Source organism: Solanum pennellii, chromosome 12, assembly GCF_001406875.1.
Source record: "Solanum pennellii chromosome 12, SPENNV200".
Lineage (NCBI taxonomy): Eukaryota > Viridiplantae > Streptophyta > Magnoliopsida > Solanales > Solanaceae > Solanum > Solanum pennellii.
The window spans coordinates 42,477,417-42,493,707 of record NC_028648.1 but is presented as its reverse complement, the minus strand read 5'-3'; the positions used below and the strand labels follow the sequence as shown (position 1 = coordinate 42,493,707).

Below are 16,291 nucleotides of genomic sequence, written 5' to 3'. Positions count from 1 at the left end.
TATATATATATTCATTTCATTTCATTTTTTATTTATCATTATTTCTAAAGGGAAGCATTTAGAGGAAATTATCTTAAGGGAAAAACCTAAATGTTGACAAAAGTCAATAAAACATAATAAATAAATAAAATAACAGTAGTAAAAATTTATGACTATATAAATATAGCAAGAAATGGTTGTCCTTTATAAATTAATAAAATTCAACCAAACGTTAGTCAATCCAACGAATAATAAATAAAGGAGGGAGAGGAAAGAGTATTTGAACTTGAGCAAATTACCCAAATTCATTAAATTGGGCTTTGGCCCACCTGCCCTACTCTAAATTATTCAAGAACATGGGCTTGGGCCCCTTTTCAGCAACTCAATCCTACATAAAAAAGATTTGTGGTCGTTGGGCCTATTTAATTAAAACTCTTCTGATGGGCCTTTAACCCTTTGGGCTTCCTGCTGCTTTCAAATGATACAATATACACCGAATGCATATCAGATATATACACCCTGTATATTGACGCATTTCACACTCCTAAAATCCGTGTTTTGACTTCAATTTGGCGTTTTTTGTATTTTCCAGACTGCTACAACGTATTTTGTACCTGTACAGTTTTTACTACTGTATATCGCTGTATAAATTGTGTATACCAGTGTATACGGCTATATTCTGTGCATGTATTTATTCATTGTTTCTGCATTTTACTTTAATTCGACATCTCTGTACGTTAAACCTGTATTTCACGTTTTTACATCTATCTGCGGTATAACACGTTTGTATATCAGTGTATACAGATGCTATATCGACTCGTTCTTCGACTTTCGACAGCTGAAGATTCTTTTACGCGTTTGGCCCCCTATGCATGTTTTGACCTGTATATCGATGTATAAAATGGGTATAACAGCCCATTTCCAGGTTTCAGGGAACCTGCCATTTAATCCTCAGCAGTGTATCTGTTGTTTTTTTAGACCTGTACACCTTTTCCAGAAGCCGACCAGCATCAGGGGAGGGTGGTTTGAGCCTTCATGACTCAACGAGGAATGCAAATAGAGGAGTTCATGATGAACTCGGGTTTGTTTCACATGCAACAAAAACGGGAATAAGAAGTTTCAGATAATTTTTGATGAAATACAGAAAAAAAACTGAATAAGAAGTACTATAGACATTCATGAAAGCAACACAAGTACTAAACAAGCTCTTCAACAAATGAAGCTATATGATGGCTACTATAAATCACATCTTAAGGACTAAAAACATAACTACAAGACATTCTTTGCAAATGCATAAGATCACAATAATCCTAAATAAAAGAGTTGAGACAAAACCAATCAGTTAAGCTAGAGGGCCATTTCTTGAATAACTTATAATGATGTAGGCAAAGAGGTGATTATACTTGTTCAAAAGTGTGATATTCAAGCAAGCTATCATTGAAGAAAACAACAAAACAGGGGTTGTACACTTATGTCTTGACAAGGATACTATATGCTAATTGGAAAGAAAGATAAGTGAGATAATTTATGCTTGTAGTACAAGGCTATAGTGAGCAAAATCTAGCAATAGTATCCTACTGCTCAAAAAATTTCAGGCATAAAAAAAAAAACAGCAGTTTGATCCCCCTTTTAAGCATTCCCTCCGACTTCAAACAAGGAAGAAAGCACATTGAAACAACATAAACAACCATAGGTTTAATACATATATTAAAACCAGCAAATCTGTACTTCAGCCACGACGAAGTAAAACCAGCCTCTCAAGGCTGTAAACCTTTCGAAAGAGGGCATGAAATAACTGGCGTTTGATTAATATCCAACCTAAGAAAAAAGAGTGATGACTTAACATCAAATGCCAAGCAAAACTCCTACTGATGATGGCTGAAGAGAAAGGCTAAGACAGGCGAGATAATCTGGAAAGCTAAATGAACTCAGTTATGAAGATTCGGAAAACGAAACGAGAAGAGCAACGGTTTTAAAAAAAACATTCCAAAGAAAATATACAGCTTCATATGCATTCTTCAGCCATATTCTCGAGTCCACCACTGTAAAAGGAACGAGAACATGCTTGAAAGATTTTTAAAAAAATCAATTCAACAGTAACAGGTCATATCCAAATCCTATGAACAAGACCGACAGACCTCTTATTCTATCCTCAATCTTCATAGGTGTTTGAAGACGAGCAGCCCACATCAACAACATATATCGACCTTAAACACGAAACAAACTACTTGAAACCAGACGAAACTCTCATCACTATCAAAGATAAATCACGGAGGATAGAAAACGAGTGAGCGAGAGGAGGAACAAACCAACAGAGAACTTCATGCTCGCTGAAACATAACAAAATAAAATAACGAGTGAGTTGAGATAAGGAAGTTCACCTTCTCCGGCGCAGCGAGCTAGAGACGATGCGAGCAGGGGATGTGTCTTCACCACACGACTTGAATTCAAACGCCAACCAAGAATTGGGCAATATCTCTGCTTCGAACACGACTTTGATGGGTTTATATATGTATACATATGTATATATATGTGTGTGTGTGTGTGCGCGCGCGCGCTTATATATTTTCCCTCTTAAGCTGCTGTAACAATTTCCTTATGAACAGATTTTTCTCTCCAAAAATCTCCTCCTACAGAGTAGATGATAGCTCTTATATAAGGGAATAGGGCTGAGCTAAAAAGGGGGAAAACGGAGTGAATTTGAATTCGAAATTCAAAATCCTTGGAGGATAAGGTTGCCAGCTAAATCGGGTACAAATTCGTACAATCTCTCAACGGAATGAAGAGGATAGCCATTGATTCCAGATGAGGCAAGGACGAACAAGCATAGAGATTGCTCCATCTGGCATATCAACAAACGATCTTGTACGAGAGGATAAGGGAGAAGAAAAAGAGGACGCGCCAGGTTGTTACCATGACTTGCTCGAATTACGTCTGAAATTATGGGTTTGCCTCGCTTTACGCGTGAAGAAGACGATCGTGTACAGGGCCGTTGGGTTGATTTTAGTAATTCCAAACACATATTGCTTGGGTTGCTGGATGTAATGGGTATTATATGTGGGCTGGTTAATAATGAATGGGCTGGAGGAAAGAAAATAAAGGCCCAAATTTGGTTTTAAGACAAGCTAAATGAAATATTAAATTAGCTAAATCGAATTTAACTTGCAAATTCGACTAAAACTAAAATAATATGAATATTTATTAATTAACGAGCCTCTTAATCTTAACAAAGCATAATCAAACTAATTAATTCGCAAATATAAAGTGTAACTTTAATAAACAAATAACCAATATTTAGATGATTTTTGAATATTCGTAAAATATACTAATTATATATAATCATGTAAGACATATACATTATAAATTTTTTTTATAAAAAGTGACTAAACTATTTAAGATAAACTCAACAAACTATTTTGAATTTTAAGGAACTAATTATTCTAATGTTGTGAATTAAGAAGCTTGGTGATTAATTTATATTGTGGAGAGTCAAAATTGGGTGTCAACAACTGTTCCTTATTTTACTTGGATTGATGCAAGGAATTCGAGGAAAATGAAATTGACAAAGCCAATTTTGACCGACCACATATTCATCTTATAGGAAAAAGGATTTGGTACGGACTTAAGGAAGTATGGTCGATCCCTTGAAACGGGTTTCCTACATATCTCAGGCTATATCAGAATTCAGGCCACTTGTAGTTCCATAGCTTGAATTAACGCACGATTTTGAAAGAATTCAAGAGCCACCTCGATACCGAATTATGAAGGTACCAAGATGCTCGAGAATAAGATTTAAGAGCAGATGTTGGAATACAGCCGAGTTTTAACATTGACCCTTCCTACATATCCTTATACCTCAAGAATCAGGCTGCTTGTAGTTCGACTCGATCGGTTGAAAAGGAAATCTATTATGCTAGATAACCTTTGTTTTTGGATAAGCGACAAATTAAACGAGTATGAAAAAGAAGGCTTGTGACCTCTTAGACATGACTGTGGTGCACTGTCACTTAGATTGAAGACTTGCTTCCGGTAAATCAAAATTTCCGGATGCGAGACTGAAAAGGACAAAACTAAAGAAGAACCCACATGCCTTCTAACAGGGGTGTGGTTTGATTGTGGTGGAAGCCGCTCCTCTGCTCGTGTCCTAAGAGTTTGACATTCCTCCTTGGACTGTGTCCCAGTTCGCTACTAAGAGAAAGTTCCACGTTGTGCTGCGTTCATTTTTACGTTGTCCACACCTGTGGTTTTGGAGAATTCATCCTTTCGGATGCTCTCGACAAAGACTGAGATAAAAACTCATCGGCTTAAAAAATGCAATTAGGATGGGAGACAGTGCCTTTTACCATGTCGACACTCAATTGTTCTCCTCGACATTTGACGTCAACTCGATCTGCCTGACGCAAAGCAAATAAAGCTTATGTCTGGTGTTTGCAATGTAATCTCCAATGTACTTTTCACTTAATGTCGAAATAAATAAATGTTGATGCGATGCCGATATTTCTTTTGGTGGATTTAACTAGAATAGAGGAAGGCAGTTGATGCCAACGAATAAATATTTCTCCTTGGATGCACGATTTCCTTTTTTAGTTATGCGTGCCTTCTTGCGGGGCATGAATATTTTCTTGCAATGCGTAACTTTCGCGAGGTATGAAATCGATGCATAAACTTCTGTGAGGTATGAAATCTTCTCGGGATGTCAAAATTTCTGCGAGGTATAAAATCTTCTCGCGATGTATAAATTTCGACGAGGCATGGAATCTTCTCGTGATGCGTAAATTTCAGCGAGGCATGAAATCTTCTCGTGATGCATAATTTCTTGCGGGGTAGGAATATCTTCCCGCGATGCTTGGATATTAACTCGCGATGCATGATCTTCGCGATACATGATTTTCCGCGATGCATGGATTTTTGACTCGCGATGCATGATCTTCCGCGATGCATGATTTTTCGCGATGCCTGGATATTAACTCGCGATGCATGACCTTTTGTGATGCATGATTTTCCGCAATGAATAGATTTTTGACTCGCGATGCATGGATATTGACTTGCGATGCATGAATATTCATATCGCCTTCGATGATGATAACGGTAAGACGACCTCCAGATAGTATATCGTCTTGATCGATGATAAAATAACTAACCCCTCTGGGTAATACGTAGTATCATGTCCAACATTATGATGCAAATGATGTCCTTTATGGATAACCGTAAACTCTTCCTTGAGTTTTTCGCTTGATTCTCTTTCGAATCTAGCTGGACGTTTCTTATAAATTTCATGTTGTTGGAAATCGATTGAAATAAACAATTCATATTCCCAAATCTCCGACATAAGCGATATAAAATGCTTCTTGATTCTAGGAAAACTATTGATTTTGGGTTAGTATTCTCCTCCTTTAACTTCTCCATATTCATCCAGCGGAAGATTTTGCTGATTTCAGAGCAAAGCTATTAACCTGCGTCCACAAAAATTTTGTTAGTTTTAAAGACGAACTAATCTGTGTCGATTTCTTCAGTTGTCTGCTTCTTGTACCGCTATTTTCGGTTGATTTCCCGATCTCGCGACTCTTGATAGATAAGACAAAGCAATTTATGCCAAAACATATGAAACGTTAAGTGAAAATTTAAGAGAAAGAAAAATAAATTTTGAGAAATAACATCTGAAAAAGGTCATTGCCAAGTCATGTCATATCAGGCTTAATAAACTCCTTTGAGTCTGACGCTTGGAGGTCTATCTGATCATTCGTTGGGGATTTTTAGAGTCACTACGGACTTGTAGATAAATCTGTGCTGAAATTTTGAGGTCATTCTCAAAAAATCTGTCCCAGTTAACTGTTTTGCTTATCTTTCCACTGTAACTGAGAAGATCGCGGAATTTTGAGTTCTTCTAAAAAATTCTGTCCAAGTTGCAAATCTCGAAATATCTTCTATATTGACATGCTGAGGAAGACATTTACAAAGAAAACCGACAGAGGCCGACATAGGCCGCCTACGTATCTCGTTCTTGAGAATTCAGGTCGAACGTAGTTCAAATACAAGGAAATAATTAAAGGGGATAAATGGGATGACCGAGGCCGACATAGGCCGCCTACGTATCTCATTCTTGAGAATTCAGGTCAGACGTAGTTCATTACAAGAGGGGTAAAATTTTAAGTAAGACAAATGCAAGCAAACAGAACGATTACGAGTAAATAACAGAAATGCAAACCGAAGCTTCACATGTAGTATCTCTTGACAGCATCTGAGTTGATAGGTTTAGTCCATACAGTGCCATCCATCTCCGACAGGACCAAAGCACCTCCAGATAATACTTTGCGAACCACGTAAGGCCCTTGCCAGTTCGGTGCGAACTTTCCTTTGTACTCGTCTTGATAAGGAAAAATACGCTTAAGGACCAACTGACCAACCTCAAAATTTCTGGCTCTTACTCTCTTGTGAAATGCACGAACCATACTCTGCCTATACAATTGACCATGACAGACGGCAACCATTCACTTCTCATTAATTAAAGTTAGTTGGTCAATCCGCTTGCTAACCCATTCACTGTTACTCAACTCAGCTTCTTGGATAATTCTCAAAGACGATATCTCGACTTCAGCAGGTATGACTTCTTCTGTTCCGTATACTAGCAAATATGGAGTGGCTCCAATTGATGTTCTAATAGTCGTGCGGTATCCCAATAAAGCATATGGTAACATCTCATGCCAACCTCGATGCTTGTCAATCATTTTCCTCAAAATCTTTTTGATATTCTTATTGGCGGCCTCTACAGCTTTGTTATTTGGGGACGATAAGAAATTGAATTTCGATGAGTAATCTTAATTTGTTCACATATCTCTCTCATCAAGTGACTGTTGAGATTTTCCCCATTATCAGTAATAATGGATTCCGGCTCCAAATCTACATATCAGATTGTTGCGAACAAAATCAGCCACCACTTTCTTGGTTACCGACTTGTAAGAAGCTACTTCCACCCACTTGGTGAAATAATCAATGGCAACCGAGATGAATCTGTGTCCATTAGAAGCGGCTGGCTATATCAGACCGATGACATCCATTCCCAAATCTACAAATGGCCAAGGTGAGCTCATAGCATTAAGCTCGTGAGGTGGTACTCTGATCAAATCACCGTGCACTTGACATTTATGGATTTTTTTGCACAAATTTGCAACAATCATTCTCCATAGTCATCCAGAAATACCCGGCTCGTAGGATCTTTCTTGCCAAAGTGAGCCCGTTTATATGCGTAGCACAAACTCCAGCATGTATCTGTTCATTAAGCTTCACAGCTTCAACGGCGTCAACACATCTTAGAAGACCTAAATCTGGAGTCCTCCTATAAAGGACTTCTCCACTTAGAAAAAAATTGAGAGACATACGACGTATCGACTTCTTTTGGTTGGACGTAGCATCTTCAGGATAAGTTCCAAACTCCAAATACTTCTTTATATCAAAATACCAAGGCAAGTCGTCTGGTTCTGCTTCGACATGGAAACAATGGACTGGATGTTCTTTCAACTCTATATCCAGAGGATCAATATAATCTGTATCCGGATGTTTAATCATCGAAGCGATGGTGGCAAGAGCATCGGACAATTCGTTCTGTATTTTGGGAGTATGTCTAAACTCGATCTTACAAAACCTTTTGCATAATTTTTGTACATACTGTAGGTAAGGTATAATCTTCGGGTTCTTCACAGCCCATTCTCCTTGAACTTGATAAATTAAAAGGTCCGAATCTCCAATAACCAACAACTCGTAGACGTTCATGTCGATGGCCATCTTCAATCCAAGAATACAAGCTTCATATTCGGCCATGTTGTTCGTGCAATTAAATCAGAGCTTAGCCGCCATAGGGTAATGTTGACCAGATTCTGACACTAAAACTGCTCCAATACCTTTACCTTAATGATTTGCCGCTCCATCAAAGAATAATCTCCAAGCTGGATATGCCTCAGAAATATCTTCAGCCACAAAGGACACTTCTTCATCGAGAAAATAAGTCTTAAGTGGTTCATACTCTTCATCAACGGGATTTTCTGCAAGATGATCAGCCAAAGCTTGTGCCTTTATTGCCTTCTGAGTCACATACACGATATCGAACTCACTCAACAACATTTGCCATTTAGCTAACTTTCCAGTCGGCATCGCTTTCTGGAAAATATACTTCAATGGATCCATTCTGGAAATGAGATATGTAGTATACGAAGACAAATGGTGTCTCAACTTCTAGGCTAGCCACGTTAATGCACAACACGTTCTCTCCAACAAAGTGTATCGAGACTCATATGGAGTAAACTTCTTGCTTATATAATAGATAGCCCTTTCCTTATTTCCTGTCTCATCGTGTTGACCAAGTACGCATCCAAATGCACTATCTGAGACAGACAAGTACAGCAACAAAAGTCTCCCTTCTCTCGGAGGAACCAATACCGGTGGGTTAGACAAGTAGTTCTTGATAGCATCAAAAGCAGTATGACACTCTTCAGTCCACTTTGTCGGGGCATCTTTCTTCAGCAGCTTAAAAATAGGCTCACACGCCACGGTTTATTGAGCTATGAATCGACTGATGTAGTTTAACCTCCCTAAGAAACTCATCACCTCTTTCCTTGTCTTTGGCGGAGGTAACTCTTGAATCACTTTAATCTTAGAAGGGTCGAGCTCAATACCCCTTCTACTGACTATAAATCCCAACAATCTTCTGGCTGGAACACCAAAAGCGCATTTGGCGGGATTCAACTTCAAGTTGTTACGATGCAGATGATCAAAAAATTTCTTTATATGTGTCAAGTGATCCGAACTCTCACGGGATTTTATTATGACGTCGTCCACGTACACTTCAATCTCCTTATGAATCATGTCGTGAAAAATGGTTGTCATAGCTCACATGTAGGTGGCACCAGCGTTCTTGAGGCCGAACGACATCACCCTGTAGTGATATACACCCCAAGGTGTAATGAAAGCCGTGTTTTCCGCGTCTTCTTCATCCATCAGAATTTTGTGATAGCCTGCATAACAGTCCACAAATGACTGCATCTCATGCTTAGCACAGTTGTCAATCAAAATATTAATATTCGGCAACAAAATTATCATTCGGGCTAGATTTGTTGAGATTTTATAGTCAACACAAATCCTGATTTTCTCGTCCTTCTTGGCGACAGGAACAACGTTGGCCAGCCAGGTTGGATATTGTGACACTTCCATCAATCGAGACTCTATTTTCTTGGTGATCTTTTCCTTAATCTTCAAACTCAGTTCAGGATTGAATTTCGAGCTTTCTGTTTCACCGGATCGAACCCCGGGTTAATTGGCAGCTTATGAGATACTACATCGGTACTCAACCCTTCCATGTCACCAACTTCCCAAACGAACACATCAATATATTCAGCAAGCAAATGAACTAGGCCCTCTGTCGGTGCTTCATTTAGGTGGCTGCTGATCTTAACCTCTTTAACACATTCCGAATCTCCCAAATTCACTGTTTCCGTTTCCTCTTGATTTGGTTTATGCTGATTCTCGAACTGCCGGAATTCCTCGGCGACATAGTCTAGTTCCTCACTTTCTTCTTCATAATCGTCAACCTCGTTGTCACCTGCCTCATTTTTTTCATTTAGCTCGTGACATGACATGACATTGGCAGGTCTGTAACTTATGTTACTGAAATCATAAATAGACAAAATTAGGAAAGTAAGGTATAACAAACAACTAAATAAATAAAGTTAAAACAAAGAGGCTTTCATTTAAAAACAATGCAAACTTTGTCCATGGCATAGGCCATGTTGCCTTGTTGAACATCACAATGAAAATTCAAAAGTCTGAATAGTTGAGAAAAATGCAAAAATGGTGGGTCTCGGTCCTTTTCCGGACTACCACCAATTTTAATGTGCATGAAATGATGCCTTTCTACCGAAGAGTTCGGGGTATCAAGATCGGCGTGGAGGTCCAGTTTCGCAGCACCTCCCCTGGTCTAGCATCGCGAATACCAGCTAGCTCGACCTCCTCCTCGACAACAACATCAATCTTCTTGAATAGGTCACAGATTCCTTCCCAAAAGTCTTAACGTTCGGCAGGATTGATACAGATGCGGGATCGGCTTAGTCAAAGCTTGATTATTTTTCTTCTTCACCTTTATGTCGTCATCTGCGGGGATGTACCCCAAAACCATATCTGGATCCCTTAACAAGGACCGAAACAGGCTCAATAATTCCTTGGGAATCTCTTCCCAATCCAAACCCTAGCTCAAAACCATTCTGCAGCATCATAGTGGCTATCATCTTATATACGACGGGCATGGGGGTCTGTGGGGCCAAGTCGTCACCGGTGGCATACACCAGCTCTACCGTATAAAAGTCTGTACCTCGCGAAATCTCATCAATGATCGGCACCTGCCTGCCAAGGTGACTCCCCTCGCCATGAATAACCAACTCTTCATTCTTCGACACAAGCTTCATCATTTTATGGAGAGTAGAGGGGACGGCTCCAACCATATGGATGAACGGCCTTCCCAGAAGAAGGTTGTAACTGCTATCTATATCCAATACTTGAAATTGCGCGTTGAACTCTACGGGGCCCATTTGAATTGTCAAATTCACTGCCCCCAACGTGTCTGTTTGAACCCCATCAAAGGCTCTCACGTTGACCTGGTTTTACTCCAGTTTCCCAAGGTCAAACCTTAGCTGCCTCAATGTAGACAACGGGCAGATATTCAGACCAGCCTTTTCACGGCATATCACGGTGATGTGTAGCGCTTTGTTATGTGATCTTTCTTCGACTGGCAGCTCATAGTCACAAAAGTTGATTCGGTGCCCTCTAATAACCTGATGAATCATGGCAGCCATGTTATCACTACTTGTACCTGAGGGTGCGTATGTATCATTGAGAGCTTTCATTAAGGCCTGCCTGTAGGATTTAGAGCTCATCAATAGGGCCCATACGGAGATCTGAGCCGGAGTCTTCTCTAAATGTTTGACGATGGAATAATCCTTTGGTTGCATCTTTCTGCAAAATTCTTCCGCTTCTCCTTCGCTAATCGGCCTCTTAGCCTGGTCCTTCTTCTGTCCTCCGAGATCAAGCTCGTCAGGTGTGTAACACCTTCCAGACCTGGTCATGCCTTGATCCGCAACAGATTCAATGACAAACTTACGCTTGACGAGAGTTTCTGACGGCACCAAGGCAACAGCCTTTGTAGGTGTCAACATAACAACCTCTCTCTTTTCTTTGACGCTTAAAGAAGCGACAACCCTTTCCAAATCATCGTGAACGATGGGAGTAATCATCTTCGTTCCACACCAGTCTTCATCTGTCTCGATCATATTGACATTACCGCCTCTATGATTCAGCAACGGGTTTGTGTTAACATTTGGGGTTGCCGGTTGGAGAGAGACTACCTCCTGATCAATCAAATCCTGAATTTTGTTCTTGAGGTTGATACAATCTTCAGTGTCATGTCCAACACTGTTGGAATGATAAGCACATCTCTTATCGGGTTTGTAGAACTTTGAATTGACATCTACGGGCTTGGGCCCCACAGGGTGGATGTATCCAGCCGCAGCCAGTATCTCATACAGTTTGGTCCGACTTTCAGCAAGTGCACTAAAGTTTCTTGAAGGCCTCTTCTCAAACCTGGGTCGGGGAGGATCATAACTGCCTTGTTGAGGAGGAGACATCTGTTGATAATTTCTGGTATTTGGGCGGGGATCTTGGCTTCTAGGATATGGGTTTGTTTAGTAATTTGGCGATGGAGCTTGGTAATTCGGAAGGGGATTTTGATATAGTGGAGCTTGGACTTGATAAATAGGAGGGGGTGATCGATATCTCGACTGTACATTAGCACAGTTGGGAGCAATACCCTTGTAGGGAGATGGGATTTGATAAGGTGGAGGGTAATTTGGGTAAATGGGAGATGGACTTTGGTAATTGAGGGGTGGACTTTGGTACAGTGGAGCTTGGGCGTTTGGATAAGTGGGGGTAGTATTATGGTTATTGGGATGACTGGATTGCGTGTAGTAAGCTTGGTAGGACTTTGGGGAAGGCCTGGAACGACCTTGGGAATGCGACAAGCTTCTGGGGGTTTTCCTTCCCCCATATGAAACAGCAGCAACTTCTTCTCTTTTCTTCTTCAACAACCTTGAAGATCTAGGTGATGCGGCTACACGGGCTATCTTCCCTGATTTCAAACTGTCTTCAATAGTATCACCAATCTTGACTATCTCGGCGAACTTTGCTCCAACGAGCAACATGATTCTATCTTAGTACTCCGGCTCCTGCACGTGTACGAACACTTCCACGATTTCTATCTCGGTCATGGGTGGCCTTACCCTTGCCGCTTCTTTCCTCCACCTATAGGAGAACTCCCTATAGCTCTCAGTTGACTTTTGCTTCATCTTCTCCAGAGAATACCGATCAGGAACTATTTCAATGTTGTAGGCAAATCGGTCAATGAAATCTTTGGCCAATGCATTCCAACTGGTCCATTGCCTGGTTTCCTGTGAGTTAAACCATTCGAGGGCCTTCCCACACAGGCTTCGGTTGAAAAGCCGCATCAAATAAGCCTCATCCCTGCCAACTCCCACGAGCTGGTCACAATAGGCTCTCAAATGAGCCATGGGGTTGACCACTCCTCCGAAGGTGTCAAACTTTGGAATCTTGAACCCTTCTGGAAGGTCCAAATCTGGGTGGATGCACAAGTCCTCGTAACTGAGTCCAGTGATGTCGGGAATGCATTGTAGCTCTTTCATAGACTTTTTAATTTCTTCTTTTATATCGACCCTGGCATCCTTCTTTGCCCTCCATTCCTTTTCCTGTTCTTCATAGTGGTACAACTCAGAACCGTGCACATCGTGCTCGGTAGGAACGGGAACTTGGAAAGTGGCTCTCTTTGGTATGGGTGGAGCTATAGAGGGACTTGGAACATTTTGGGCGGTTTGGTAGTTCTGTGGGTAGGCCTGAGGATTGGTGTTCTGATTTAAATGGTGATGAGGTGTTTGGGGGTTGAAAGCATTTTGGTTCTGGTTTTGGTTTTCATTTTGTGGCGGCGGATCGGTTTGATGGTGAGTATTTTGAGGATGGGGTGGCATTTAGGGATGGTTTTTTTGAAGAGGAGATGGAGTTTGGTAACATGCGGAAGCATATTGGGGATTTTGGGTAGTCAGATCTATAACCGACGGATTATGAACAGCTGTAGATGGCTGATTCTGAGTTGGATCCATATTTGAGGAAGGGAAGTATATTGGATGCCTTCCATCAGCAGCATTAGAAGAAAATCCAAGTGGAGGCCGATCCTGTGTCCGTTGCATTTCCACTCTCATTTTTGCAATATGTTGCATCAGCTGCATAATCAACTCATTCTATTTTGCTACGGTGGGTTGGGACACCACAACATCAGTAAGACTCACTTCTTCATTGTTATCTCCCATAAATGCCTTTCCTCTATCTGAGCTTTGTCTAGGGAAGGAATCTGCGGGATCTTTTGATCTGGTGAAATAAGGATGATCTACCAGCTTTCGATCGACACAGATCAGTTTCAAAGTACCTGAGATCGAAAACAACTCAAAGGCAAATGTGTCAGTGCAGATTCAGAGTACAAAATGCATAATATCACACAGAGAGCAGATAAACACACAAGTTGCTATGTTTGAGGATATTTTCAACCCGCGAGTGAGGGCGAAAACACATTTTTTAAAACAAACAGGAATTTGCTTGTTTTAATTTGACGCTTGTCTCAGTAAAGGCTAAATCATGTTGAGCTACGGTCTTCTTGCAGCTGCTCTTTGACGTCTGTTGATCTGGTCTTCGTATCTTCTCTTAACATGGAAGGGGAATGAAAATATTTAAAGATAGGGGCCGGGCCTGGGAAGGCTGCCTACATATCTCACAAGGAGAATTCAGGCCCAACGTAGTTCGAGTACAAAAGAAAATATTTTCATTCATTCATTCATTACGATTACAAGGAAATTGAAAGGCAACAGTAGGGTCTTATTTTAAAAGATGAAATGATGATGACACGTTAGTCATTTCCCTTCTTGTTGCAGCATTAGTCTCCTCCTTTCAGACGACCTAGGAATGGTGGCTTGTAAATGATTTCCTCACCGTCGTCCTCCTCAGTCACTTTAGGGTGAGCGTTGTCGGGACCACTACTAGCTATTTCTCGCTCATATGCGGGGTATTTTCCGCCCGTCAGGTTGCTCTGGACTGTTAATTCCTTTTAAAGTAACACACTTTCAGCTAACAGAGCGGCGGTCTCCGAATCTATCATCGCCTCTCTAGCTTCTATTTCTTGCACTTTCAACCAAAGTGTGTCCAACTTCTCTCTCAATCTCTCTGTCTCTATCTCAACATCTTTCTTTCTTTTCATCTGTGATGCCAGATCCTCATCCAACGTCACGGTTGCAGCTTTGTAAATTTTGGTGGCTATGTCGACTCTGAGCCCTTCTTCCTTGGCTTCTTGAATTTCCTGAGTGATCCGTTCGATCTTTCTCTGTAGTTTTTCTTTAGTGAGTTCCATCTGGATGTTCTTACCCTTGTCCATAGCAGTAATTTTGCCTTTCTTGAGACGGTAGAACAGTGTTTTAGGATTTGTGTTATAGGAGATGTCTTTCGAGTGAGAAACTTAAGACTGGAAAACTTTGGTCGGACATTTTGTAATAGTGGCTTCTGTATATTCTTTGGAAATTTCTGAATAGGAGTGAGTTTACGATATCCTCATTTATAGCAACATAACACATAAGCAGTTAAATACACATATATCGTGTCCTAATCATGCTTGTGACCCTTTTATGCCAAGGGTGGGCCTAACGAATTGAAGGATGTATATGCTTTTTAAACCCGATTTATTATCCCCAAAATACTTCATTAATAGCATCCAAAATGTCTTATAAACATAAAACAGAGAAATAGTTCTGAAAATAAATTACAAAACAAAGTACAAATAAAGCAGTCCCACGCAGGGGATGGTAAATAAAATTCAGGCCTCCTCTGATCCTTCACCAAGTCTGGTCCTCTTGGCGATGTTGACCTCTTCCCACATAGCATATCTGTTCATCCAGAGATGATCTCTCGCCAATTGAGCCCCTTCTTGATGTTTGAACCCTTCTATCGACTGAATATGTTGCTCCATGGTATCGTCTAACTCTGTCATGCACTATCTGGCTCTTCGTAATTCTTGTTTCAATCGAGCTATGACTTTGGTGTCTTCTGAGTGACGACGTTGATGCTCTAATTCATTTCTATCAAACTTCTCTTGAAGGCGGTGGAGTCGGACTTGATGCTTGGCTCCAACATCGGCAATAATGTGAGGAACGTTTGGACCAGGATCAATAGTTCGAGCGAGACTCTTTTTCAACCATTCTTTGTACTCCCTCGAACATTCTGGACGAAACCTGTTTGGTACAGGTTCACCCAACACTCTTCGAGATCTCCACATCCTATGCATGTCTTCAGCAAATTCGTTCATTCTCGTGGTCAGTTGCAAATTTCCTCATATCTGCTATCTGGGCAACTCTTGTTTCCCTCCTAGTTGTCTCAAAATTCGACCGGGAGCATATGGTCTAGTCCCTCTTAACCCAGCAAATACCAAATAATGGACCTTTTCTGTTCGAACCACCATATTCATAGTTACCACCAAACTATCCATTGACCATTGTACGTCTTCTTCTCTCAGCCCTCGAAGCCTCAGATACCAAAAGCTCTCTCCTCCAGTCTTGTTGCAACGGTTGTGATACAACCACCAATCATGACCATGTAGCTCGTCTGACCGTCTTAGGGGATTTGGTTCTTTTGGATTATGAGTCTTGATTAAATGTCGCATCATCCACCATTGTAGTATCAGATTACACCCTTGAAAAAAACGTTCTCCGCTCTGACACTTATCTAAAGCCCTGTAGATGTCGGCCAGAATCATAGGCGCTAAAGTGTAGTACTTCGTTGATGTTTTGTAATCCACTCCATAGAAAATGGCATGAGTGACCATAAATACACTAGGATGAATAGTGTATTTTGGCCCTTGAGGTAAAACCATCGTTCCAAGCAAAAACCATCATTCCAAGCAAACATATTGCAAATGCAAGGGGACGCGTTTCTTTCCATTTTTCTTTTGAACCAAACTCGTCTTTATATTTCTCATAAGCCCTTGCACTCCCAGATCGATAATATAGTTTTCTAAATGGTATATTTGGGCCAGGGAGTTTGTCCATCCACTCGGCTTTAACTAATGACAACTTTTCTCTAATTTCGGTGAAATCCCATATTATGGGGTTTAGGAGATCTGTATCTGGATGCCGTTTTATTTTGTTGCACATAGAGACACTTTAATAGCTGA

The 16,291-nt window shown here is 40.7% G+C and overlaps 2 protein-coding genes across 2 annotated transcripts; both read right to left on the bottom strand.

The window, feature by feature from the left end:
• Window positions 1–6,191: 6,191 nt before the first annotated feature.
• LOC107006258 lies at window positions 6,192–6,674 on the bottom strand. Its single transcript, XM_015204861.1, has 2 exons — window positions 6,513–6,674; window positions 6,192–6,431 (listed from the first exon to the last, which is right to left on the bottom strand). The coding sequence occupies exons 1-2, from the start codon at window positions 6,672–6,674 to the stop codon at window positions 6,192–6,194; spliced, it is 402 nt and encodes a 133-aa protein (XP_015060347.1).
• A 5,025-nt stretch (window positions 6,675–11,699) lies between these two features.
• LOC107006256 (extensin-2-like) lies at window positions 11,700–12,215 on the bottom strand. Its single transcript, XM_015204860.1, has one exon. The coding sequence runs from the start codon at window positions 12,213–12,215 to the stop codon at window positions 11,700–11,702; it is 516 nt and encodes a 171-aa protein (XP_015060346.1).
• Window positions 12,216–16,291: the final 4,076 nt, after the last annotated feature.